This window comes from Nycticebus coucang, chromosome 7, assembly GCF_027406575.1.
Source record: "Nycticebus coucang isolate mNycCou1 chromosome 7, mNycCou1.pri, whole genome shotgun sequence".
Lineage (NCBI taxonomy): Eukaryota > Metazoa > Chordata > Mammalia > Primates > Lorisidae > Nycticebus > Nycticebus coucang.
Window position 1 is genome coordinate 19,695,779 of NC_069786.1, and position 25,306 is coordinate 19,721,084.

Sequence of the window (25,306 nt, forward strand, 5' to 3'; positions counted from 1 at the left end):
CACAGCAGTCTTGGTGGGAGAGGTCACTGTGGGCTACAAGGATCAGGAAAGGCTTCCTGAGGAAGACAGGTCTGATGGGCAAGGCCTGGGGGGACACAGAGAGGAACTCACAAAGTCACTCACAGTGAAGGGCCTCTGCTTCTTAAGCAGTAGGTTATGTGATGGCTCCAAACGACTGAATCTCTTGAGCCTGAGGTTTCTTTTGAAAGCCAGAAAACTGAGAGTGATATAATTTGTTGTTCTGAATTGCCAGTTAGCTCTGGGCCAGAATGGAGGAGGGGGTAGCAAAGGAGAAGGTCTGTGGGATGCAATTAAACCACAGGTTCAGTGGGCCAGATTGCGAGTATGCCATCTCGCATCAGCATTGTAGCGTTGCTTACCTCCCACTTCTGATTGCCTAGGAAACCAAGAGAGGAAACAGGTATCTCCGATGCCACACTTGTCATGAAGAATATTTAGATATTTCTGTCCCTTGTTTTCTACAGAAAGCTATCTTCATCCACACCTGGGTTTTGTTTTGTTTTTGTGTGTGTGATTTTGGTGCTTGGGTTATAGCTGTATTCTGGAAAAACCTCATTGCAAGGTCTCTACCTAGCACTTTCTGGATCATTTGAAAACTGGGATTTTCAGAGACATCTGTGAATGCAAAGCAGTCACTACTTTTATAAAATCTCATGTAACTTTTTTCTATAGCAGTATGTATGTAGCACTTAGTTTGCCACCTTGCTGTGACTCTGACAGAGCTTTGTAACTCTGACTTGGACTAGTTTCTTTAGTTGTTACCAGAATGTTTGAAAGGGGCAGGCACAATAATGGCAACTAGAATAAATTTTTTTCTTCTGCCTTTCCCTTAGATCACCTTCCTTTACCTGAGACTTTGTTCTTTATAGATTAGATGACAAGCTCAGGGGGCAGGGGGTATCCCTGCTGCTATATTACTTTTAATAATGCAGAGTCTTCAGCATGAAGTTTACCAAGTCATGGATCTGTCTTTCTATAAAAATATGTAAGATATTAGAGGTAAAACGTTTTGATATCAATTTTCTAAGACATTTATATACCTTAGGATATAAATTGTAAGTGGCCATAAAGTAGCTTTTTTGTACTTAACACTAAATGATTTGTTGAACCTTTTCCATATGCTAGAGAGGTGGTAAGTGTGTTATAAATCAGTAGTAAGAATATATAGTTGTGTACCTGTGGGGAGTCAGGGACTGACCTCACTAAAGGTTTCTTTGTACATCTGTTTAAGCAGGACAATAGAACATGTGGAAACAAACTGCCAGTGGGGTCAGTCCCTGACACCCCGTTGGCATATGATTTTAAATAATAACAGCAGCCAGAATTACTATGTGTGGATGTGCTCTGGGCACATCCCATGTATTAGTCTAGTGTGGTTGTGAAGATTTAACAGACTAATACACGTGAGACCAGACATGTTTTAAAATTCCCGGCCCTGGCATCAGTAGCGTAGGCTGCCGGGTTGCAGCCCATCCACTGTGTGAGTTCAGCAGTCACAATTTTAATTTCTTAAGTGTGAGACTGACTCTTTTTAATATGTGCAGTATTCTTGCATGTCTCTCTAAGACCATTAATTGTATCTAAAGTTTTTCTTATTCTGTAACTCTTCAAGTCAGAATTCACTTGTTGAGTTGAGATAACTTTTCTGATTATGTCCTTCCTCAAGTTTTTGGTGATTCTTGGGTATGTTCTCATCTTTGATTTTGAAATTTCTGGTTACCATCTCTGTGGATGCTGTATCCATTCTGGAAGGCTGCTACCTACCACTTGTGGGATCAGCCAATGGTAACTGCTAGTCTGCATTGGGAAACTCCCCCCTTTCCTTTGGGTGTTGACAACTATATGGCACCTGGTTCTATCTCTGAGATTTAAGCACCAACTATTGGGTTTAAGGGAATCAGTCATCATTACTTAGCCTACCTGGCTTTTCCTAGTGCAGATCCCCAGCCCTGCAAACCAATCCTTCCTACTGCTGCTGACTCCACGTGGCATCCTCCTCAGGCTATCTTTACTGGCCAGCTCTCGTTTTTTACTGTGAGGTTAATTCTTATGATCTTGTCTGAATTTGGGGGGGCTGCTGCAACTTGTGCTTAGTCTACTATTTTCAACTAGACTCTTAGAATTTTTTAAAAAATAATTTTTTAATAGGTATACATTTACATGGTTTAAAATTCAAGAAGTAAAAAATACTTTTGTAACACAATTTTCCAGTTACCCACTCCAGAGAAACCAATGTAACCAGTTTCTTTTGAATCTTTTCAGAGATACTTTATGAATATGGAAGCAATCACATGCATTTCTTTTGTGCATTCAACATATACATTTCTTTATATACCTTGGAAGCAGCTGTGTTCATGGTCTTGTGTTTTGGTTTCTCTACCTATCAGTATATATTAGAGATCATTGTAAAAGAGCTACTTTACTCTTTATTTTTTAAGTAGCAGTTTAATATTCTATTGTATGATGTAACTACATACTTTATACGTTAAAATCTGAGCTTAAATTTCTTTTAAAAAAAAATCCCATTATTGCCTCAGAAAAAGAAAGTGAAATTATTTAAGAAATCAGAAGTTTTAACTCTGCCTTATTAATACCTGTGATATTGATATTCTGAAATTTAAGCCTGGGTCTCTCTTATAGCCACCTTTTATTTTCCCCTTATTACCAAAGGCACCTGCTTTCCGGATTATTTTGGGCTTTCCATCCATTTGCTGCAGTGATTTAAAAATATTGCCAAGGTTTTTCTAACCAGCAGAATGTTTCTGGAAGAGTCTGGTTTTGACCTTTTCAGGTTACCTCTCCACTCCTGGCCCATTTCTTTGCCCTGTTTTCTCAATGCACAGCCAAATCCATTTGGCTTGGCCACATATCAAAAGTGGGGTATAGATATGAGCCAGAGGGAAAGAAGATGGTGCACTCACTGTGTTATCCTACCACGTCCCTAGCAACAATGTCTCCCTTCCCTCCTGCAGCTGAAGAGCTATAGTGAGAAACTGGACAAAGAGCAAGCAGCCCTTGAGAAGATAGAATCCAAAGCTGATCCAAGGTAAAAGGTTTCATCATCCATTTATTTTCCTTTTGAAAAATAACTTTGCTAATACATGATGGCTTGTTTGGGGACAAGACAAAGCAGCCCGAGGCCATCAGGTCAGTTCATTTCACGTGCTGTGTTGACTCTTTGTTGCCCAGGCACATGCTGAGATGTGCCTGGGTTGCCTTCAACCCAATTCCCCTCATAAGCAGAAGCCGCATTTTGTGTGTTTTTCTGTTCTTGGAGTCAGCCATACCTTACCTTCATAGTACAAAAAGGGCAGATGGTGAGAGGTCTTTTTCACACCCTACCCAGCCACCCAGTTCTCTCCCTGGAATCCACCAGTGTTACCAGTTTTTAACAGCACATGTCTCCTTGGGAGAACAAGTGAAGTCTTTTTTGGCAAGACATAGTGCTGTAATTTTGTTTTGATTATTTTTACATTTCTATGTAAAGTTAATTGTCAGTAGAAGAGAAGAGGCACTTAACATTGGACCTTTTTTGCTCTAGACTATTTCAGTGGTAAAATCTAGGTGTTGCTTATTTGAACAAGATTGTAAAATGATAAAAAATTTCATACACAAAATGAGTAGTTCTGGTTTATGGACATGTTTAACAAAAAGTGCCCACAGAATACTTGTCTCTATAATTAAATCATTCTTTCATGATTTAGATCAAAGTACTGTCAGAGAGTTGACATTTTTATTTTTTAATTATTGGTTTTAATGGGCTTAAGCAAGGTGTTCTCTTTTCAGAATGGATATTCAAAATGATTTTCAATACTATATATGCCCTGAATATAGTTGAATAATTGGCATCATATAATATATCCAGTACTTTTTAAACTCATTCATATATTTATAGTTGGTATTTTAATTCTGGAATTTCTAATGTTAGTTTAGATCTGGCCTAATGGTCTTGGCTATATAAATGAAAAATAATGTCACTTAAATTGATAGCATTATCATTTGTGGTGACTCCATCAGAAATTGTTGAAGGAGACAAAAAATATTAAAAGGAGAGTCTATTTTTTTTTTATCTGGGGATCTGATTTTTGCTGTGATTCATAATGGCCTGCCATGTGTTTTGTTGTTGTTTATTTTGCTTTATTTTTGTCTTTTTCCTTCAGTATTCTGCAGAACTTGAGAGCACTTGTAGCCATGAATGAAAATCTGAAAAGTCAGGAACAAGAGTTTAAGGCACATTGTCGAGTAAGTGTTGTTTGGTGTCATCTCTTGGTTTATTCCCCTCTGCCCTGTTGCAGCACCCCATCCAACTGCAGTTTGAGAACAGACCCATCAGTTACTCATGAGGCGTATACGATCAATAGAGCACTGTGGTAGGTGCCCTGCAAGGATTCTAGAAGTAAGTTAGAATAATAACTATGTGCCAAACTCCAAAATTGAGAGTACAGTCCAGCAAACAGTGTTACCTAATTCACATAGGTATTTGAAAGAAAAGTTTGATAATTTTTTTTAAATATGTCATATTTTATTGATGTGAACTTTGTGAAAAGAATCATTCAAAACCAGGGCTGTCCTGAAAACCTAGGATATCTATGTGTCCTATGTATAAGCTCTGGCTCCTGTGATCTGGGAACTTGTATTCTGGTTGTGGGGGTGACGCATGCACTGGTGACTACAGTAGAGGCAAAAAACGAGCCTGGGCAAGTTCAGTGTGAGACCCAGTGGAGGAAAGGCCACTCTGGCACAGCAGCAATCAGGAAGCTCAAATCTTACTTAAGGCCAAGGCAGGATGGCAAGTGGAGAAGGGACTTCCAGCTCCAGGCTGGAAGAGCCCCGGGTGGGGTGGACAGATGGATAAGGCCGAGGCCTTCTGGGAGAGGAAGCAGAAAAGGCTGATTGGAACTATGCTGTAAACTACTGTCATTCATCTTATTTCCCAGTGATTACTACATGCCTCACCAGCTCTTTAGAAAGAAAGGCCTCTTCTCACTTAGGTACAGCTTCCTGTATCCTCCTGAAAAGAACTTTCCCAGCCTGAGAATTGGTGTTCAGTGCAGCTAGCTCCCAATTCTTTTTGTCCTAACATAAATTCATGAAATGTAAAAATGAGATTTTCAGATCAAATAGCTAAATAATTGCATCCAGTTGCTAGCTTGTTCAAATTTTGCAAATCTTTCTGTCACTTTTAAAGGAGGAGATGATACGGCTGCAACAGGAAATTGAAAACCTGAAAGCTGAGAGAGCGCCAGCTGGAGATGAAAAGGTAAAGTCCCTGAGTTAGTCCTTGAGACTATTAGGGGCTGTTTATGACTTACGTAGGGAAAGGATTTCTAGAGGACTGACCAGCATACTGTCTGGTGCTCACTTAAACTGGTCCTATAAATACACATTTCTCAACTGTTTTCCTCCTCTGACTTTCTTAGATTTGTATCCTCTCCTTTCTCTTCCTTATGGGGTAAAAGGCAGCAGTGGGTGGGAAAGGCAGTAATGCAGTTATGAGTTACCAGACCACACAAGGCTGGCCTTTCTCCCTTTAGAGAGATGTTTCTGGGATTTGTCTAAGCTCTGTTTCCTATTCAATGTATTCTTTAAAGTTTATTCCTTTTACCCATTCCACGCTTCTCTCCTGTGCAAGGAAATGCCCCCTTCCCAAAGGCAACAACGAACTTGAAAAAGGAGAACAGTGTCAGGTTTAATGTTAGAGCCCGAGGATTGCAGGAACATCTGGGTTTAGGGAACACTTCTGATCAACTAGTTCTCTGAACAAAGGACTTGATCTTCCAAGGAGCTAGTATGGATTTCTGTTAAACATTAAATCAAAAAATAAGGACAGGAAAATAAAGTCTGTTTCTCTCGCCAAATAAGATTGTAGCAATATCTTTGGTTTTGTTTTTACTTCTCATACTTCATTCAAATATTACTTTCTGAGGAGCCTTCTGCCTAAGAAGTGAGAGCTGGATATGGTCTTAGAACCCATCGATGACACCCTCTCCCTTGTAGAAATGGGGACCTTGAGGCTCAGGGAGGGGAAGAGCTTGTCCCAGCCAACCAGCACCATAGTCCATGTGCCCCACTGTTCCACCCAGCCCATGGCTACAGGAGACTGCCGTGAGACAGCTTGCAGGTGTCTCTTTCCTGTCATGACTCGTTGTGTCATTTACATCTGTGAGGGGACTAAGCATATGTGAAAGGCAGAGCCCATGACAGCAGTGGTGTCCTGGGACCATCATCACAAAAACTGCCTTTCCAGTTGTTTCTAAAACTTTGAAACTTTGAGGCTGAAATCATTGGCTTGGTCAGCCTGAGTTTGCACAAATCCTAGACTCTCAGGACACATTTCTTTCTCAGCATGTCCTGTTAGAAGGTTTCCTGCTCATGTTCAACTCTAGAGAGAGTTAGAGTTTACCTTGTTCATGTGTAATTGAGGGACATGTAAGAACAGTTTACAATCCGGGGCTCATGCAAGGCCTGTTCACTTTCTGCTCACTCCTCACACATGCTCAGTGGGCATCAGACCATTTTCCAGCTGCACTGCCATACCCCCACCTCATCCCTTTCCTACATCTAGGTGCTGGTCTTCTCTCCTTTTCCCCTTACTCAGGAAACGTGTTTATTATGTTTCCGTCGTTTCAGAATCCCTCCAGTGGAGAGCCACCTAGTGCCCTGACCTCCATGATGACTCACAAGGTAAGTACCTGCCCATTCCTAGGACTGGTTTGTCCCCAGGTGTGTGGCAGCCAGCTTTACACTCTCCTGTGATAGTTTCTCATGCCCACCTTAATGTTCCCTATGTCTACTTCGTCACTTGTTGGGCTTTCAGGGACATCATCCCATTTGACATAACCAGCCCCTCAGGGGGACGCTGAAGGGGTGAAGGTGACCATTCTGGTGGATTTCCTTCCAGGCCAGCATGCAAGCATTTTATCTTCACTCTAGCATCTCAGCTAAAAAGGGGAGAGGCTTTCATTGGCTGCACATGCTGGTTACACCACAGGCTCTGAGGGGTGGGGGTGGTACAGAGGGAAGAAACTCTCTCTGCTGTAACTATTTACTATTTTCTGTAAAGAGCCAGATAGTATTTCAGCTTTATGGGCCAACTCTGCTGTAGTGACCATAGTTGACCTGTAAATGAATGGACATGACTGTGTTTAGGAAAACTGTTTACAAAGACAGGCCACGATGCACATTTGGCTGTAGAATTTAGCTCAGAGGCTGTAGTTTGCTGACCTCTGTTCTGAGTTAAACCAGTGCTCCCAGCATTCCAACAAACCTCCAGAAGAAAGAAATAGGAAAGGAAGAAGAAGAAAAGCAGGAAAGTTCTAAGCATTTGCCATCTTCAAGGATTCCTCTTCCCTTTGTGCCCTCATAATCCCCTAGAATGAGCTTCATGACTCCTACAGTGAAGTCTGTTGGAGTTTTCCCTCAGCCGAGCCCTGTGGAGGAGACTGAGTATGTGTGTTTCCTACACACAGGGTCAGGGACACCTGTGACCCCTTTTACAACTTGCTCTGAGGCAGCAAACCATCCAGCGGGGTCTCTTACCTCATCAGATTCAGTGAGGGGCTAGTTTCTCTTTATTCTCTATATCAGCCCTGTCCAAAAGAACTTTCTGCAATGGTGAAAATGTTCCTCATCTGCACTGTCCAGTACAGTAGCCACTAGCTGCATGTGGCTAATAAGCACTTGAAATGTGGCTAGAAACTGAATGTTTTAAAAAATTTTAGTTGCTGTAAATTTAAAGAGCTACATATGCAATAGAAACATAGAAAATCAAGTATCAACACAGACACCTAGAACAACAGATTCTTTAAGTAATGATTTGTCTCCTTATTAATCATTTTTATAGAGGAAGGGGGAAAGGGGCATATGTATATTTGGAGGTTATGTCATTTAAGAACACTGGATTTGGTGTGGGTTCCAGAAGAAAGAGTTGTTATACTGTAATATGAAAGTGTGTCAACAGTCTCATGTGAAATGGGATATAGACCCTAAAGTTGGCCATTTAAGGAAAGAAATTTGAGGGCTCAGGACAAGGGAGATATGATAAAAAAAACATATTCACTAGCAAAGACTTTATGAAACAGTGAAAGTTTTCTATTCTTAAATAATTGCATCCTTTTCTAATTTTTAGGAAGACCTAGACAGACGGTATAATATGGAGAAAGAGAAACTTTACAAAATACGTTTACTACAGGTGAGTAAAAACAACAACAAAAAATGCATCTAGCTATATATAAATCTTTTATGACAGAACTGGAAAGTGTCTCAATATATAAGAACTAGAGAGGCGAGATAATAAGGCTGCTATTCACCAATCTTCTCTCTATGTGGAGTGTAAGTCCAGGACTTAAGATGTTGATAATAAGGTCTCACACTGGTGCTGTGTTTTCCCAGTTACCCACTGGAGTCGATCCTCTCCAGGTTGGGAGTAGGTATTATTAGCTTCATTTTTCATGTGAAGAAATTGACTCAAATAGGTTACATACCTTCCCAGAGTCAAGCGACTGATACAGTGCGTGCCACATGTTCTTGTCTGGTACTGTTCCTCACAAACAGAGTGCCCATTTTAGCTATCTTTTCTAGTAACCAGCAGTTTGTGGGAATGACATCAAATACGAGGGAGTTAGGTTGTGAAGGTAGTCCTAAAACTAAATTCACTAGAGCCAAAATTACATTTTAAATTCCCCTACATGGAAGCTTGAAAGCCAAGAACTTCTTGCACTTTGACTGTGTTTGGCTCAGGCCTTCCTTCTGTTTCCTGGGAGGGAAAGACCAGGCTCTCCTGGGAATGGCCAAAGGACTGTGAGGGCCCATGAGGTCTTATCTCCCATTTCCCTTCCCTCTGTCTACTTATTTTGCTGGACTCTGTAGTTAAATTTGGGTGAGTTAAATTTGTCTTTGCTACAAGTATTCTACTAATCTATAAAGACACACAGAATTAAATAAAGTCAGGACAGTACAACTGCTTATTTGGAAACTTTTTGTTTGAGTACTTAGGACATATTCAGCTTCATACTAGGCCCCAGAAATAGTAAATGGGATGACCCATTTTTGGGGAGTTGGCTGCTGGTTATTTGAGAACCAAGACATGTCATAGACATCAAAGTACAAGGAAGTTTATATGCAAGTCACCTACTAAGGGCTGCTCCTGACTGACTAGGGAGAAGGTGGCCCAAAAACCAGTAGTTGGCTGAGTCAGGTGTTGGCTGTGGGATAGTAGAGAGGAACTGGTAGTGGAGAGATTGAGGAGTTGTAGCTGATAGAAGTTAGTATTGGCTAGATGAGAGAGGAGTCGGGATGATGCTTGAATTTCTGATACCAGGAGGAATACTTGTGTTATTCATTGAGAAGAAGCATAAAAGAGAGGATTTAGAATTAAGTAAGGGAGAGGGTGGAAATATGAATAGGAGTATTATTGCTATCTGTTAGGGACTTTTAAAAGTTGAGGCACTCAGCCAAGTAGAAATGTCACAGGAGTGGTTGGTTGTGAGGTCAGACTCTCAGAGTAGTCTGGGCTGGATACAGGGGTGTCTGCACTGTGTCAGAGGGGACTATGGCTTTGAAAATGTAAAAGAGGCCTTGGGCCTAACCTTGGGGAGCATAGCATGGGAGGGCAAGCAGAGAAAGAGGAGGGATCCTCCAATGAAGATGAGCTCAAACAGCTGGTTAGGAAGACAAGAGCATGAGGCCTCATGGAAGCTGAGCAGAGAGCTTGGTGGAGATGAGCAGAGTAAGTGCTGTAGGAAGTCAGGAGAGCTAGAAGCTGTGAGTTGTCCACTAGATGTGGCCCTGAGAAGGTCTATGTGATTTTGACCAGAGCAGTTCAGGGGGTTCTGGGGAGAGCCTGGTTGGTGGGCTTAAGGGTGACTAGAGAAGAGGAGGTAGAGGCCCCTGGGTCACGTGGCTCTCAGAACACATGGCTGTGAAAGGGGAGAGTCTGGGAGCTGTACCATTTACAGAAGGGCTTTTGTAAGAAGTGAGGGACTTGAGCATATTTAGATGCTGATGACAAGGAGCCAGGTGATAAAGAAAGGTTAAAAATGCAGGGAAAAGACTGAATAATTGTATCTTAATATTCCTAAAAAACTAAAAACTTTACCTCTTTCATGTTTACATGGATGGAGCTGGAACATATTCTTCTTAGCAAAGTATCTCAAGAATGGAAGAAAAAGTATCCAATGTACTACACCCTACTATGAAACTATTTATAGCTTTCATATGAAAGCTATAACCCAATTATAGCCTAAGAATATGGGGAAAGGGAGTGGAGGGGAGTGGGTAGGATGGGTGGAGGGAGGGTAATTGGTGGGATTACACCTACGGTGTATCTTACAAGGGTATATGTGAAACTTACTAAATGTAGAATATAAATGTCTTAACACAATAACTAAGAAAATGTCAGGAAAGCTATGTTGACCAGTGTGATGAAAATATTTTAAATTGTATATAAAACCAGCACATGATACCCCATGATTGCATTAATGTACACAGCTATGATTTAATAATTTAAAAAAAGACTGAATAATTGTATCTTAGTATTCCTAAAACACTAAAATAGGAGTCAGAGCCTGAGCACCCATGGGGAACTTAGCCTGGGCATAAAGAAGAAATACATCTCTCTCTCTAACCAGAGCTATAGATAACCTGTTTTGGTTTGGTTGCCAGATTGATGTTGAGTTTCCCACCTGAAACCTCTTATTTCCCCAGTGAGTAGGAGATTCATATCACAGGGAAAGTGGGCTGGGAGAGTGGGAGCATGTGGCAGATATACTCCAGCATGTGGAATAGAGGCATGGAATAAGGGCAGTGCCTAGAGCCCACTTGGTCCCAAGACCATAAATGTGCAGCTGGAGCCACATGCAAGCAAGAAGCTTACTGCTGTGGCAGCTGGCCCCAGCCCAACACGGCATAGTACCACACTGCCTCCCAGACACCATCAGTAGGGCAGTTTCCTCACACATGGAAGGGAGAGAATGCTGGAAAGGTATTTGAGGGGTAAATTGTAGAGGGTTTACAACAAGGCTAAGGAATTTGGAATGTATATGGAGTCAGCTGGGTGGCATAATGCCCATTGTCTGGAAAGCATTCCTATTATTGTCTGTCCCTGCTTGGCAGTGGTCGAGCCAGCTACTCTAGAGCCCTTTGGGGCCTGGTGGGCTAGTTCTGGGCTGTCACAAAAGCCCTTCCCATTCAGAATCTTCCTTCCTGTCCTTTGACTTGATACTTTCTATAGTTTACTTCATAGCTACACTTCCTCCCACGCGTTATGAAGTGGGAATCATTCAAAATCTGAGACGGGGACCTCAAGTTAATGGCAGAAATTTGTGCCTGCATTCCAGGGCATGTGGTTGGGCTCAGGAAGGGTGCAGGCTATACTTTGGCTCCCCAGAGAATGTGTGAGGCTTTTTACCAAAGAGTGTTCTTCTTTTTTCTTTTGCATTTAGGCTCGAAGAAATCGAGAAATAGCAATTTTACACCGCAAAATCGATGAAGTGCCCAGCCGAGCCGAGCTAATCCAGTATCAGAAGAGATTTCTTGAACTCTACCGCCAGAGTAGGTGCATCAGCCACAAAATGAGGCTGGGGAGGGACAGCAAGCGAGAGGCTCCGTCCTGCTTTGGCATGGTGGAGCATGTGTTAGTCCATGAATGTCATCAGGCCTGCTTGGCGGTCCCAGGAGCAGCACCACGGCCCTCTCACTGCCCTCTCCATGGACAGATTGTTGGAAGCCAGTTGAGCTTTTAGAGTAATGCTTTGAATCAGTCCCATTTCAGGCAGCCTGAGGCTGGAGGGGGGAGGTAGAGCTCCTGTTCCACTTGGCAACTTCACGTGGAACATCGTGGCCCCAAGCATCTGTGTATCAGTCCTCACTCACTATTCTCTACAGTCTTCCTTGCTGATGTGGTCCTTACCTTCAACAGGATTATATTCACCTGGTCACCCATGACTGGGTCCCTCTTAGCCTATTCTGACCAAATCTCATCAGGCTAAGAACAGCCCTCAAAGCTGTCATTGCCTTTCTCTTCCTATAGCCCCTGCCTTGTCTGCTTTCACTTGCATCATATCTCAGCCAAATGATGATTAGCTGGCCTGCAGCACCTCCTCCTAATCCCTTAGCCACGCATCTGATTGTATCACTTCTCTCTTTGCTGACACATCTCAGGAGCTCCTCAGGGCCTGCTAAATGAAGACTTTTTCTTGGGCTCCTCCCCAGGCTCCTTTCCTTATCTAAACCCTCACTCTGGCCTCACCAGTCCATGCATGGCCACTGGGCACGCAAAGAGCTTTGACATCACATCCCTGACTCTTCTAGTTCCCTGTGCCTGATCCCCCTCTCTTCTGGCAGGCAAAATCCTTTAAGACCCAATGCAGATTCTGTCAGCCTATTCTGGGCCTCCCATCCCAGACAAGAACTAATCACCCCCTTTTCAGGCTCCCACTGTTACATGTCTCTGTGATACCTCAAACTCAATGAATAAAAACTGAATTCAGCCTCCCTACCCCACGTTCCTCTAGCCAAACTGGCCTCCTCTCAGTTCTCCAAATTGAGCTGCCCATCATTTCTGTTTCTTAGTAATTTTTGGTTCCATTTTTTCTGGACTACTTCTGTAGTCTCCTCTAATTCTACCCAGAGTCTAATTCCTCAGTACACTCTTGCCTGAGAGATTTTTCTCAAACATAAATTTGATCATTTTATACCCTTGCTCTAAAAGCTTTAATATTTAATAGCTCACCACAACTTGTTGAAAAATCAGAATCCTGAATAAATTGTTCAGAGTTATGTATCATCTGGGCCCCACTCCACCGTCTATCTCCCCTGCAGTCCCAGCTACAGTCCTCTTGTGCAGCTGCATCTCTGCCTTGAGCACATCTCTGCCTCCAACACAAGAATGCTGCTGTCCTGCAGTTCCCACTTGGCGATTAAAAATCCACCTCATTTTTGCCTTGAGACCCTGTCCTCTCAAGCACCCACCCTGGTTCACATTAGAGCACCATTCCTACTAGAGTAATCCAGATCATGCTTCCCTTTACAGATTTTGCCTCACTTGAGGGGCAGAGCTTGAGGTTTCCTTTGGTCCTGGCATTAGACTCAGATGATCAGAGGCAGGTATCAGCAATGACAATTTTCAGAAAAAAAATTGTTTCTGCCTTAAGTGAAATCTTTCCCTTTAATTTTTTATTCATGCTTGTTTTAAAACTTTTAGCAGTAATAATAATAACTTTCATCTGTATATTTCAAAGGGCAAATTTTAGATGTTAAAGTCATTTGATAAAGATGTTTTCACACCAAAGAAATTTTCAAGCAGTTGCACCAAAATACCTGTATACCTATTTTTTTATTACTATTACCAGATACCTGCAACCCCCACTTAATTCTTGAGCCAGAGGGTTCATTTATGGTATTAATTTTCAATTCTGAATATCCACTGTCATCACATGAGTCCCAGCTGCAGACATTTTCCTTTCACTGGCCCTAAGAGTTTTAAAAATGTGTCCCAGGTTATTTGGTTTTCACACTGTGGGGCTTCCATGGAGTACCAGCCCTGTCAGGCCTGAGTCCTTTGCGGCGTGCATCATGGGGAGAGCACTTGGGCTGTTCTGAGGCCTGTTCTTTCTTATGTGTTGATTTCTTTGCATTTACAGTTTCAGCAGTGCACAAAGAAACCAAACAGTTCTTCACTTTATATAATACCCTGGATGATAAAAAGGTATATTTGGAAAAAGAGGTAAGAACCTTTATAAAAAGAAAATGGCTTCATCAGAAGAGCAGCAGACAGTATAGTTGACTCTAGATAGTTAGATGAACTTGATGTCTGTGTTGAATGTGTTCAGTGTAAGCAGAAAGAGCACCAGTTTATGTCAAATTCTGGGATACAAAGTCAGAAAAAGTAAGATTCCTTGGGAGGTCACGTTGTCTTGGGGGAAGTGAGACCTGAAGACAGCTGTCCTGTGCTGCTGTGTGAGAAATACCATCATAGAAAGAAATATGGGAGCTCTGGAGCTGATGAAACTAGTCTGAGTTGCAAGGGAAGGGAGGAACCATCTAAATGAAATGGATATGGAGAAAATAGCTATGTAATCATCAAGGGCAGACAGGAATGAGCTAAAACTTTGTAAAATTGCAAGCAGGAGTGAAAAGGGTTGACATGAGCACCCCTCTTCTCACAGACTGTGTCAGGTTAAATCCTTTCATGATTCAGGGCTCCCCACATTGGACAACTAATGATTAAAGAAAGAACATTTTTGGTCCGCAATGGCAATATAGTGTAATGGAGAGAGAACAGGCTTTAGCATCAAACAGATTTTGATTTTAGTATGGCCTCATTCATCTCACCTATAAAATGGAGATAATACCTGATTGTTGGTGATGATTATGATGAAGACAGAGTGAGAAAAAGTTTATTGCACATGGTCAGTTTTTTGTTTCTATTTTATTATCATCTTGTAATCTGCTTTAATTACCACTTTAATAAGAATGATGTTATAGGTAATTTTCTATCTTGTATAATATTGTATCTTACCTAAATCCAAATCAATGCATCTATAATTATTGTTACCTTTATTGCGTGACGTCAGTAAACCAGATAAATCTCTCCTCCTAGGCATTCCTTGAAGAGGGATTAAGTTTTGTTTTTTTCTGTATCCAGGTTCTTACATGGTGGCAGGCACATAACAGGCATTTGATAAATGTTTGAGTAGATGAATGCATTTGGTGGGATTTGCATCAAACCTGGGAATACCTCTGCCTGGCACCCTGGCCTCAGGGTCTTCCTACCTGGCAAGGGAAAGATTTCCCAACCCTAACACAGGGACAGGCCAGCTCCTTCTCAGAAGGCCATGCCATTGACCTTCCTTCATCAGCAGTGTTTAAAGTTGTTGCATTCTTTAAAAACTAGGATTATCAGAGTGTGGAAGTTGGGGGTTGGGCTTTTTAGTTCCAAGCCATGGTAACACAGAATTTTGCATTTGAATAAATTGGCTATTTATTCTAAATGCATTTATGCCTGTGATATTTTAGCCTTAAAACTTTCTAGAGGAGTAGTAAGGATAAGAAATATTTTTATATTGCAGACTCTGAACCTGAATTTCAAATACATTAATTACTTAGTCTAAGCCCCTAAGTCAAGTAGTTGTACAACCAGAGGGAGGAACTACATTTCTGCGCTACAGACTCAGAGCCCTTTCCGGGACTGGATCATTGGAGCAGACAGAGGGTCCTGCTATGGAGGGATGAGGCAGTGTCTATGGAAACGGGGCCTTCAACAGTGTCTCCCCATGGAGGCTGTCAGAGCCACCCAGCAGCTGACTGCACCAGCTAGAAGATTCTGTGGGAATGGCTAAGATGGACTTGAGTTCTCACTCTCCACCCCAGCTGGTTATCCCTGAGCTGACATCCCTGAAGATAAAGTGCAGTATTTGGCAGGACAGGGGCTGTGGTGGCGGCTTACCAAAGAGCCCTTGTGTTAACTTAGTATCTTCTCAGCTGGGATCCAGGTCCCTGCAAGGAGCCCTTGTCCTAGAGTTCTTGGGATTGTGTTGTAGAAAGAGGGAGGGACTTTTTCATGAGTAGAGGGAGGTGGATTCCTTGAGGAAAACTAAAAGACTACATTCTTTTTTTTTTTTTTTTTCTTTCATTTAATCTTCATAAATAAGGTATGTGTTCCCTTCAGAAACAGTATCTAGAGATGAAACAAGCTTTCATTGATTGAAGTAGTACAGAAATCTGTCAGCCTTTTACTTAATGTTGTGTTTGTTTTGTTCTGTTTTGCTTCCACAGATTAGCCTGCTGAACTCAATTCATGAGAACTTCTCACAGTAAGTACTGTCATTCCTCCTTTCTATAAAGAGCCTGACCACCCTGCACTTCATATTCAGTCCACCTGGTATCCTCATGGTCTGACTGACAAAGGTGAATGCAGACTTAATGCTGGGTATGGGATTCATTCTTGCTCTTTCACCCCTGCTACTGAGTGCACATATATCTTGGTTTATAGTGAAAAAATGTGATAGTACTAGAGTGAATTTTAAAAACAAAGGAAGAGCTTAGGAAAAAAGTTTACTTTCAAATAATTTGACTATGCCTATCTCCTATAATCTTTCTGTGTATTATAGTTTTTGCTTGATAGGATCAGATTACTACTACTTGTTCTTGAGCATGTAGAAATCTGTAAAAGGTAAATAATGGAATAATCTGTATACTTTCTTAAAAATTTTATTTTAATCTTATAATAGATCTCATTTTTAAATTAATGTGCATCATCTAAACCACTTTGTTTAGATAGGAATTTTTTTCTGTCAGGCCCAGTTGGGCCCAATACCAGCCCTAAACCTGTCCAGGGGCCAGCCTACCATCTGGGCATGCCCAGGTCATACCCTCTGGATAGAAGGCTTCCTTTTTCTCTAGCACAAATTTCTGGTGTCCCCTCACAGTTGAAGAGGGACACATTAAGACTGAGATTCTAATGAATTGTGAACCCTAGATTTTAAGCTTCTTTTCTAATTTAAAAAAAAAAAAAAACTCACACCTCCCTCATAAGATTCAGATTCAAGGCAGCACCTGTGGCTCAGTGAGTAGGGCGCTGGCCCCATATACTGAGGGTGGCAGGTTCGAACCCAGCCCTGGCCAAATTGCAACCAAAAAAACAGTCAGGCATTGTGGCGGGCACCTGCAGTCCCAGCTACTCGGGGAGCTGAGGCAAAAGAATCGCCTAAGCTAGAGGTTGCTGTGAGCTGTGATGTCACGGCACTCTACCGAGAGTGACAAAATGAGACTCTGTCTCTGTTTAAAAAAAAAAAAAAGAATTCAGATTCAGTTGGTAATATATAACCTTGTGATATGTCTACTTTGATATCTCTACTTTGATAATTGAGAGAGCCTGCAGTCTGGGTGTTTTTGTGAAGAGCTCTGCTCTGCCAGATCTTCCCTTGGAAGAATTCTTAATCCTTATATGTGTGTGCAGTGCGCTCTAGTCCTCCTGGTGTCCTTCCTCTGCAGAGGTAGAGGTGAAGAGGAATGTTTTAGAACATCAGGGAACCCATCCATTTAGCTGCTGCTTCTAGAAAAGGAACAGATTTCCCAGCCTCAGTTTTAGGAAACCTCAGAATATATCTCCTTGTCTTGAGCAGTGTCTCCTGATCCGCAGATTTTTAAAAACCAAATTGGATTCATTTCTTCAGCAGTACATGTCATAATTCAAACTAAATAATATTTTTGTTCATTTTAGTCAAATTTTATTTTACTTTAACAAAATATGTATTAGTTAAGAACATTGTAGGGAGAGTGGGGACAAAAAGAATTAGTATATAATTATAAGACTGGACTGATTATCATGTCTTTCTCAGAGGTTTACAATCCTTAATATCCTGGGATCCCAGGGGCCCTCAAGGGTTCATTGTGCATTGCAGAGTCCCATTTGCCTCTTGGGATATAATTTGGGTACGGGGCTAACTCCTTTGCATCTACCCCTTTTTTAGTCCTATGTGTTGGTTATAACCTTTGCTGATTTTTCTTTCAGAGCCATGTCTTCTCCTGCTTCCCGGGATCAGTTTTTACGTCAGATGGAACAGATTGTAGACGGAATTAAGCAAAGTAGAATGAAGGTCAGGTGGCTTCTTCTCTCTAATGTAGCCTGGTTTCACAGTGGTGCTGGGGAAGGTCCTAGGGAAAATAGGCTTCTTCTGGTTCTGGAAGTGTGCTCTTAGTCCTCAAGACATTCATTGCTGCAGAGGGGCTCTCACTATGCATCTGACTCTGACACCTGGAGGAGCAAAGGCTGCTGTTCACAATTGTTCCCAGGTGTAGACACTTACACAGTGTGCTAGTCATTATGCTGATCCTCTTAAAAGCCCTCTCACATGAATGGTAGTGTACCCATTTTACAGATGGGAGAACCACCTTTCACCACCAGTAGCCTTCCTCTCTTACCTAGAACCACTTCCTCCCTGGATCTGAATATCCATAGGATATTCATTCTTTGTGACCTTGAGAGCATTCTAATTTTCAGGAACCACCTATAAAAAAAGGCAAATCATCACTGAACTGATTTCTGCTAAAGTGAAGAAATTAAACCTAGTCAGAGATAAAAAGGCTCTGGAAAGGGATGTGGGAGCCCCAGAGAACGCTTTGCAAAGAGCCACTCTCTCTGAGGCAGCACGCGGGTTTCCTCTCATCCTGGCTCCCTTTACATGTGGGCCCTGTTTTGTCAAGAGTAGGGTGGACTTGCTGCCTGCGTTAGTTGAGGGCAGCTTCCTACCTCCATTCATAGATGAATCCTAACTAGTACTTCCAAATATCTCATGCTTGCTCTCTTGTTTTTAAAATGTATCACACCAGGGTGGTCCTTCGACAAGGCAGTGTACACTTCTGGGGACTTAGGATGTCTCCTCTTAGGATCTTGGGGCAAAGCACACCAGTAAGCAGTACCAGAATGAAAGACATAAAAATAAGAATTGCCTGTAGGTCCTGTCATAAAAAACCCACCTGCAGAAGAAAAACATTCAAGCTGCCTATGTTCTCATCACGTAAGAGATGAAGTAAGGGCAGGAGTGCTCCATATCCCTTTCCCTGTAGAAAAATATCATTAATCTCTCCATTAATGACTTCAATAAAATGATTTCAAGGAGAAAGATAAAGTATCAGAGGTAACAAGCATGATTTCTCAGACTATTCAGCCATAAAAATGAGAGTAGTGCTTGCCTGTACCTTGTACACTCACCCAAGGCAGGACAGGCTGTCTTGCAGAGAGCACGTGAAGTTCAGTGTCAGTGATCTGTGGTGTGAGGTTTGTGGAAACAGAAGCTGGCTGACAAAGAGTCCATGACAACCCAGGTCGCAGGGTGGTAGATCTTCTCACCCTACCATTGCTCCTCAGGAGCTGATCCTGTTCACAGTAAAGCACAACAGGAATTCACTAAATTTTCCTCCTGTTGGCTCCCCCTTCCTGTTTATCTGGAGCCTTGCTATAGGGGAGAAGGGCCTGCCTGACCCCTTCTTCCTCTCTGGTCCCCTCAAGGCTTCATGCTGTTGGTACCTCAGTGAGGGGACCAGTGAGGGAAATCCCTCCTGGGTCTCTGTCTCCCCCTAGAGGGTGGACTCCAGTGGGTGAGCGGAACCCAGGGCAGAGCTGGCTCTTTCTCAGGTCTGTACCCCCTAGTGCCTGACCCATGATGGGCCCTTAACTGTTTGTTGAAGGAGTGAATTCTTTCAATAGAGTCTAAATGAATTTCTCAAAAGTTCCAGATAGGCCTTGAATATTGATCGGCATTCTGAGTGGAATCAGTCTATCTGCTTTGCACAATAGAACTCATTTGGATGGACGTGTTTTGTTGTTTGTTCAGCAAAAACTAACATAGCCCTCCCTGAAACAGTGCCATGGTGGGTCTTGCTCCCATAGATGTGGCAGTGAGGTCTGTGTCCTCCTTAGCACAGGTTCCAGGTGTCATGTGATGGACTGTGACTTTGAGTACAAGTGATAAAATGGGCATCTGGGTTCTATCCAAGCATGTGTGCATAGAGAGGGAGTCACATCTTAGCAGGCATTTTGACCTTACCCAGAGGAGGACCTTACCTCTTGAGAGCTCTGGAATTCTGTGAGCAAGTGCTTGGCACAATCTAGAGTTCCTGACTTAGGGTGCGAAAAGTGAAAAGCGAGGAATAGGAATGGTATGAGCTGAGTAGGGGGTTCTGAAAAGAGAGTGCAAATGAAACTGAGACTAAAGAGTCAGCTCCTGATTCTGGGAGTGAAGGGGACATCTACCACTCTGCTCATGTATTCTTGGATGTTAAATGTTAACAACAGAATAAAAGCTGTTCTTTATTGAGCAGCCAGTCTGAACTAAATGATGGATTTTTCATTAATGTTTAATATCACATATTCCTTGTAGGAAAGCCTGTGACAAGGTGATACTCTCCTTACTTTAACCAAAGGACCTATTATTAAAAAAAGTAAATAAGCTCTCCCAGGATACACAGTGAGTGGCAGAGCTAGGATATGAACCCAGACCTTCCTGGCCTCAAACTTATAGCCTTTCTAGGTTGCCACATTACCTCTCATAGTGGGCCCTGAATAAATTCATAACTGAATTCAAGTGTATTATCTACATTGCTAGGGCACCATAAGTCATGGCCAGATTTTTTTGCTGAAGTACAGAGTAGACAAAAGACCTAGGCTAGAGCTGTTTTCTGTGCTAAGTAAGCGGGAGGGACATACCTGTGAGGTCCTAGCCAGGACATCAGAAAAAGTATCTGATAACTTTAGGAGGCGACATCCAAGGAGCAGCAGGAGGGTTGAGGCAGCTTATAGGTCACTGTGGCAGGACAGGAGCTGGTGTTAAAGATCCTTACAGGCAGCACCAAGAGCTCTGTCAGCTGGGAGCAGGGCTGGCTGCTAGAGCAGGGTTCCAAGTGCAGGAGAACATCAGTCAGTGACGCTAGAGGGGACTGTCCACTCTGGAAGACCTGGGCACAAAGGAGGTTTCCAAACTCAAGAGCTAACATGAGTACACAGCAGGTATCCATGTTGAACCTGTAGAAAGAGGAGTGCATAGAGTCTTGGGCCCCTGGAGTCAGAATCGAACCAGCCAAATAAATTCCCACGTAGGGTGGGCCTTCCTTTGAACAGTGTTAGGGTAGACCTTGGGGACCCCAGGTTGCATTTCATCTGTATGGTCAGCAGAGGCCTGTGGTATGGAAAGAGTGGAGAAAACTGTTGAAGATAGTCCTCTCAATTCACCTGGAACTTTTGTTTACAAACTATAAAATCTATTCCAAAGTACAACTCAGAAGACATCAGTGAAGCCAGGGCAGAGCATCACTCATGATTTCTTTCAACAAGCTTTTGAGCACCTTCTGTGTACCAGGCACCGAGTTCACACCATAGCTCCTTCTACCCTCATTTCCTGGCTGGCTGATGCTCTGAGTTTATCTTCTGGAAATATAGTACATAGCCAGCACTGCTCAGTCACTCTGCAGAGAGTCCTCACTGGTCTTCCAGTCCAAAAAGGCCATACGTGTACCCACCCTCCCCTAGCACCTAATCCTGTTTCATTTTCTTAGTAGTACTGATCACTACTGGGAATTTTAATGTGGATCTGTTTGTTAGCATACTTTCTTGGTGTCAATTTCTCTAGAATGTATGCTCTTTGGGAATGGCGACTGCTGTGTTCACTGCAACACATAGGTACTCAGTAAGTGTTCAGTCATTTTTGTTGAAAGAATAAGTTTTTAGGTACCTTAGGAAAGTCTCTTTAAATCAAAATCTACCCTCTAATTATGAAATCAAAATTCTGGAAACACCGTAAATTGTCTACCAGTAGAAAGATGAATACGTAAACATTAATAAAGAATATTGTGCTGTTTCTATAAATTATAATTGTATGAAGTTTATAACACTAATAACAGAAATACTTAAGTTAAATGAAAAGTGGATATATAATCTTATTGTGAATCATAATTGTTTAAATCTGGATTCCTCAACAACCCTTTGGAGGCAGATAATTGTTATGGGGGCTGCCCTGAGCATTGTGGGATACTTAGCAGCATCCCTGACCTCTACCCAAAGATCCCAGTGGAACCCTCTCCTCACGGTTAGGACAATCAGAACTGTCTCCAGACATTGCCAGGTATTCTCTGGGGCAGGCAAAAGAGCCTCCAGGAGAGAAGCACAAACCTGTATATTGTGAAATTATAGTGACCCCCCAAAAAGGAAATAATTAATGACCAGTGATAAAATTGCTGAATAAATTATACAGCCTCCATGTAATTTTATGTAAATAAACCAACCTGAAAAATTATATACAAAAGGAAAATACTAGAAGGAAATCCATGAAAATTTTAGTAAGATTGTCTTTTGGATGTTGCCAGCAGCCCTTAGTCAAAACTTGCTTTTTCAGCACCATTTCTCAAAATGTTTCAACAGATGGAAAAGAAGAAACAAGAGAACAAAATGAGAAGAGACCAGTTGAACGACCAGTACTTGGAACTGTTAGAGAAACAGAGGCTGTACTTTAAGACTGTGAAAGAGTTCAAGGAGGTAAGAGGGAGGGCACAGTGAGGCTAAAGTAGATTAACCTTCTTAAGATGAGCCTTTAAAAACCAAAGCAATTGCCGGGCGCAGTGGCTCACGCCTGTAATCCCAGCACTGTGGGAGGCTGAGGAGGAAGAATCGCTTGAGCTCAGGAGTTCGTGACTCGCCTGAGCGACAGTGAGACCCCGACTCATGAAAAAAATGGAAAAACCCAGCCGGGCGCTATGGCGAGTGCCTGTAATCCCAGCGGCTTCCAGAGGCTGAGGCAGCGGGGTGCCCGCAGCCGGAGTCTGAGGTTGTGGTGAGCTACCACGCCCACTGCACTCTGCTCAGGGGCATAGGGTGGGACCCTGTCTCAAAAAAAAAAAAAAAAAAACCAAAGCAATTTTTTTTTATTTTTCCCCTGGTCTGTGAAGTGAAATTGCAAGATGGTGGTGTGATCTGATGAAACTGTGGTGTCTGCGTAGTGAAAGATTGCATTTTTATGTGGCCCATTGGAGGCTCTGATTAAATATTCTAAGAGACATTATAACATTATTTTTGTAACACATAGTAAGTGCATTAAATTCACAAATAAAATGGAATCCTCAGAGTACATCTGGGGCCACCTGGAAGCAATTTTTGTTATGGATTCAGATATATACTCTTCCCTCCTGCTAATCTTAGGATGAGGAGGGGCCTCAAGAAGCCTTGTGGGAAGAGCGAAGAGTAAGAGGCTTGTATTTGAATCCTGTATTTACCACTTAGCAGCTGTGTGTTTGGGACAGTGACCTAATCCCTTCAGCCTCAGTCTCCTCGTTGGTGGGCTCCGTTATGTCAGATGAGAAATATTAAATATCTAGTGCCAAGTCTGGGACCCACTAACACCCACATGTAATTGAATTTCGGTGGTCCCGGTAATCTTTGAGCAAGGTTATTCTTCATTGTTCCCTGCTTTTTTCTTAAGAGATTTTCTAGAAAGAGGACTTTGTTTTGTCACTTGCCAAGGTCTCAACAGCTGTGTTTTTTTTTTAGGAATTCTTAACCCCCTTCCTAAGCTTAATATATGTGGTTTTGCTAAGTTTATAGGCTGCCGAAAATACAGAGGAGTTAAAGGTAGGTGGTTGTATCCTGGAGTTTGGTATGCAGAATAAAAATGCAATATTTCTATGCCCATAATTTTTTCTTTTTTTTACCTTTCCTGAGATTATTAATTTTTAAGGAGGAAAAATCTGGATATGCCCATAATTTTGTACTTATTTATTTTGTATGACTTTTCTCCCTTCCTCATCATTCCCCTCTCCTCTACTTTTCCTTCCCTTTTTTTGTGATTTAACTTTTGGAAGCCACAACCTATGGGAATTCCAGGATTCGTCCTTTCCTGTTCTCCCCTTGGGCAGATACTAGCTTGTAAACAGACCCGGTCCCTCTGCTCAAGGACATTGTAGTGGGGAGACAGAGAGCAAGCTAAGAACAAGTCGTAACAAATAAGTGATAACACTTCCAAATTGTGTTGTGTGAAGGGATTAATCTAGGTGGTGCGATCCTAGAAGGCCTCTCTAGGTATGCAGGACATTACAGCAGAAGAGCAAGATTACTTCATCCAGCAGCATGTGGGATGGCCCTGGGGCAGGCAGTGCAGGGGAGGGACCAGGCTGGAAACCCCTGTGGGCAGAGGTTGGAGCTGGAGTTCCAGAAGTCCAGTGAGTTAGCTAGCAGGAAACAAATAGGAACTTGCTGCTTCCCTCGGAGCTCACTCTTCCCTTTAACTCACAGAGAGGAAAGACCCAGAGGAGAATTACATTTCACATGTTTTTTGGATATTCCAGCACTCCTTTTTGACAGTACAGAAACAAAAAGCAAATAAATTGAGGAAGACAAGCATAAGCTGTCAAAATCAAAGCAAATAAAAACAAAATGGAAAAAGCTCATTCTTAGACTGCAGGCTCTCAGGTGAGGGCTTAGGATGGCTTTGAAGGAGACAGCTTTTTCAGAGGTATTAAGCGTGAAAGTCCTGTGTTCCCACCTGCACAGCACAGTTACTCAGATTCTGAGGTGCTTCCTTCAAAGCTGGCTAGGACCAGCTACTTGCCTCTGCCAAAGTTTTCTCAGCCCAAAGCAAGTCAAAGAAAAATGGGGGTGGAGGAATGTAATATATACTGACATATTTCATTTAAATGTATTTTACCTTTAAAGAAAATAGCATGACCTCTTATTTTTTGATGTTAAAATTGCCTATGTCTTATAATGCTGATGATGTGTAGTCCTTTCTTTTTTAAACATTTGGCTTGGCTAAATTTTAAATTGACAACCACATGTCAGTGTTCCAAATCTTAAACTTTCTCCCGCCATCTCTTCTGAGGTACTTTGGGGCCACCCAGGTATTGAGGAGGAGGTGACGGTGGGAGTTGCTGCTCCTAGTCTCCACCCCAGTCCTGAAGCCAGGCTAATTCTGCTATTTTTCTGTTTTACCTATTGCAGTTCTGGGTAAGATCTTGTGGCAGAAAAACAGAAAAGCTGGACTTTTATCCCAGGGCAGAGCCTTATCCTCGAGTCCTCTCTGTTGTGCTTTCTTTACTAGGACTCTCCCCCCACCTCTCCACCCCACCACTCCTCCACCCTCATTGGTCTTCTACTCCTGTGTTCTGAATTCTCGTCACATCGTGGCCTGTAGGACCTCTGTGAGTTGACCACCCAAAGAACTGTAACAAACTTCAACATATGGAGTTGGTCACCATAAGGAACTAGGCCTACTATACTGATACGTTCATGTGGTCCATGAAAATTAGGTCAACTCGAGGTGGTCAATGTAGGGAGATGGTCAATATGAAGGTTCTACTGTATTTATTCTTTATGCAAAGTACTGTTTTCTTCTTCTTCTCCTCTTCCTCCTTCTCCTCCTCCTTTTTTTTTTTTTTTTTTTTGTAGAGATAGAGAGTCTCACTATGTTGCTCAGGTTTGTGTAAGATTCCTGGCCTCTAGTGATCCTCCTGCTGCCCAAAGTGCTGGGATACAGGCGTGAGCCACCAGACCCAGTGAATGTACAGTGCTGTCCAGATGTGGTCTTTTGCCCCCTTAGCTGTTGTCTTTATTAGGCTTGGTTTACCCCACATTACTTAGACATCAAGTTATGCCTTTGTCCTTATTCATAGCCTCCTGATAGCAAAACCTTTAGATTAGAAACACTGCGTTTTCTCTAACACCCTGTTGACTTGTTCATCCTAGTAGAATTTAATTACAAGTTTGCCAGGAAACAACACAATTACTCACAGCAATTGTGTCTCT

General features: G+C 42.3%; 1 protein-coding gene across 4 annotated transcripts in view; it reads left to right on the forward strand.

Annotated features, from left to right (window-relative positions):
• CCDC93 (coiled-coil domain containing 93) overlaps window positions 1–25,306 on the forward strand; it is a 109,548-nt gene that overhangs the window by 75,702 nt on the left and 8,540 nt on the right. For all 4 annotated transcript variants that reach the window (XM_053597423.1, XM_053597424.1, XM_053597425.1 and 1 more), the window contains 10 exons: window positions 2,994–3,067; window positions 4,182–4,263; window positions 5,210–5,281; window positions 6,652–6,705; window positions 8,150–8,212; window positions 11,463–11,571; window positions 13,662–13,744; window positions 15,796–15,833; window positions 17,534–17,618; window positions 21,935–22,048. In XM_053597423.1, the coding sequence (XP_053453398.1) occupies window positions 2,994–3,067; window positions 4,182–4,263; window positions 5,210–5,281; window positions 6,652–6,705; window positions 8,150–8,212; window positions 11,463–11,571; window positions 13,662–13,744; window positions 15,796–15,833; window positions 17,534–17,618; window positions 21,935–22,048 (774 nt within the window). The remainder of the gene's footprint in view (window positions 1–2,993; window positions 3,068–4,181; window positions 4,264–5,209; window positions 5,282–6,651; window positions 6,706–8,149; window positions 8,213–11,462; window positions 11,572–13,661; window positions 13,745–15,795; window positions 15,834–17,533; window positions 17,619–21,934; window positions 22,049–25,306) is intronic.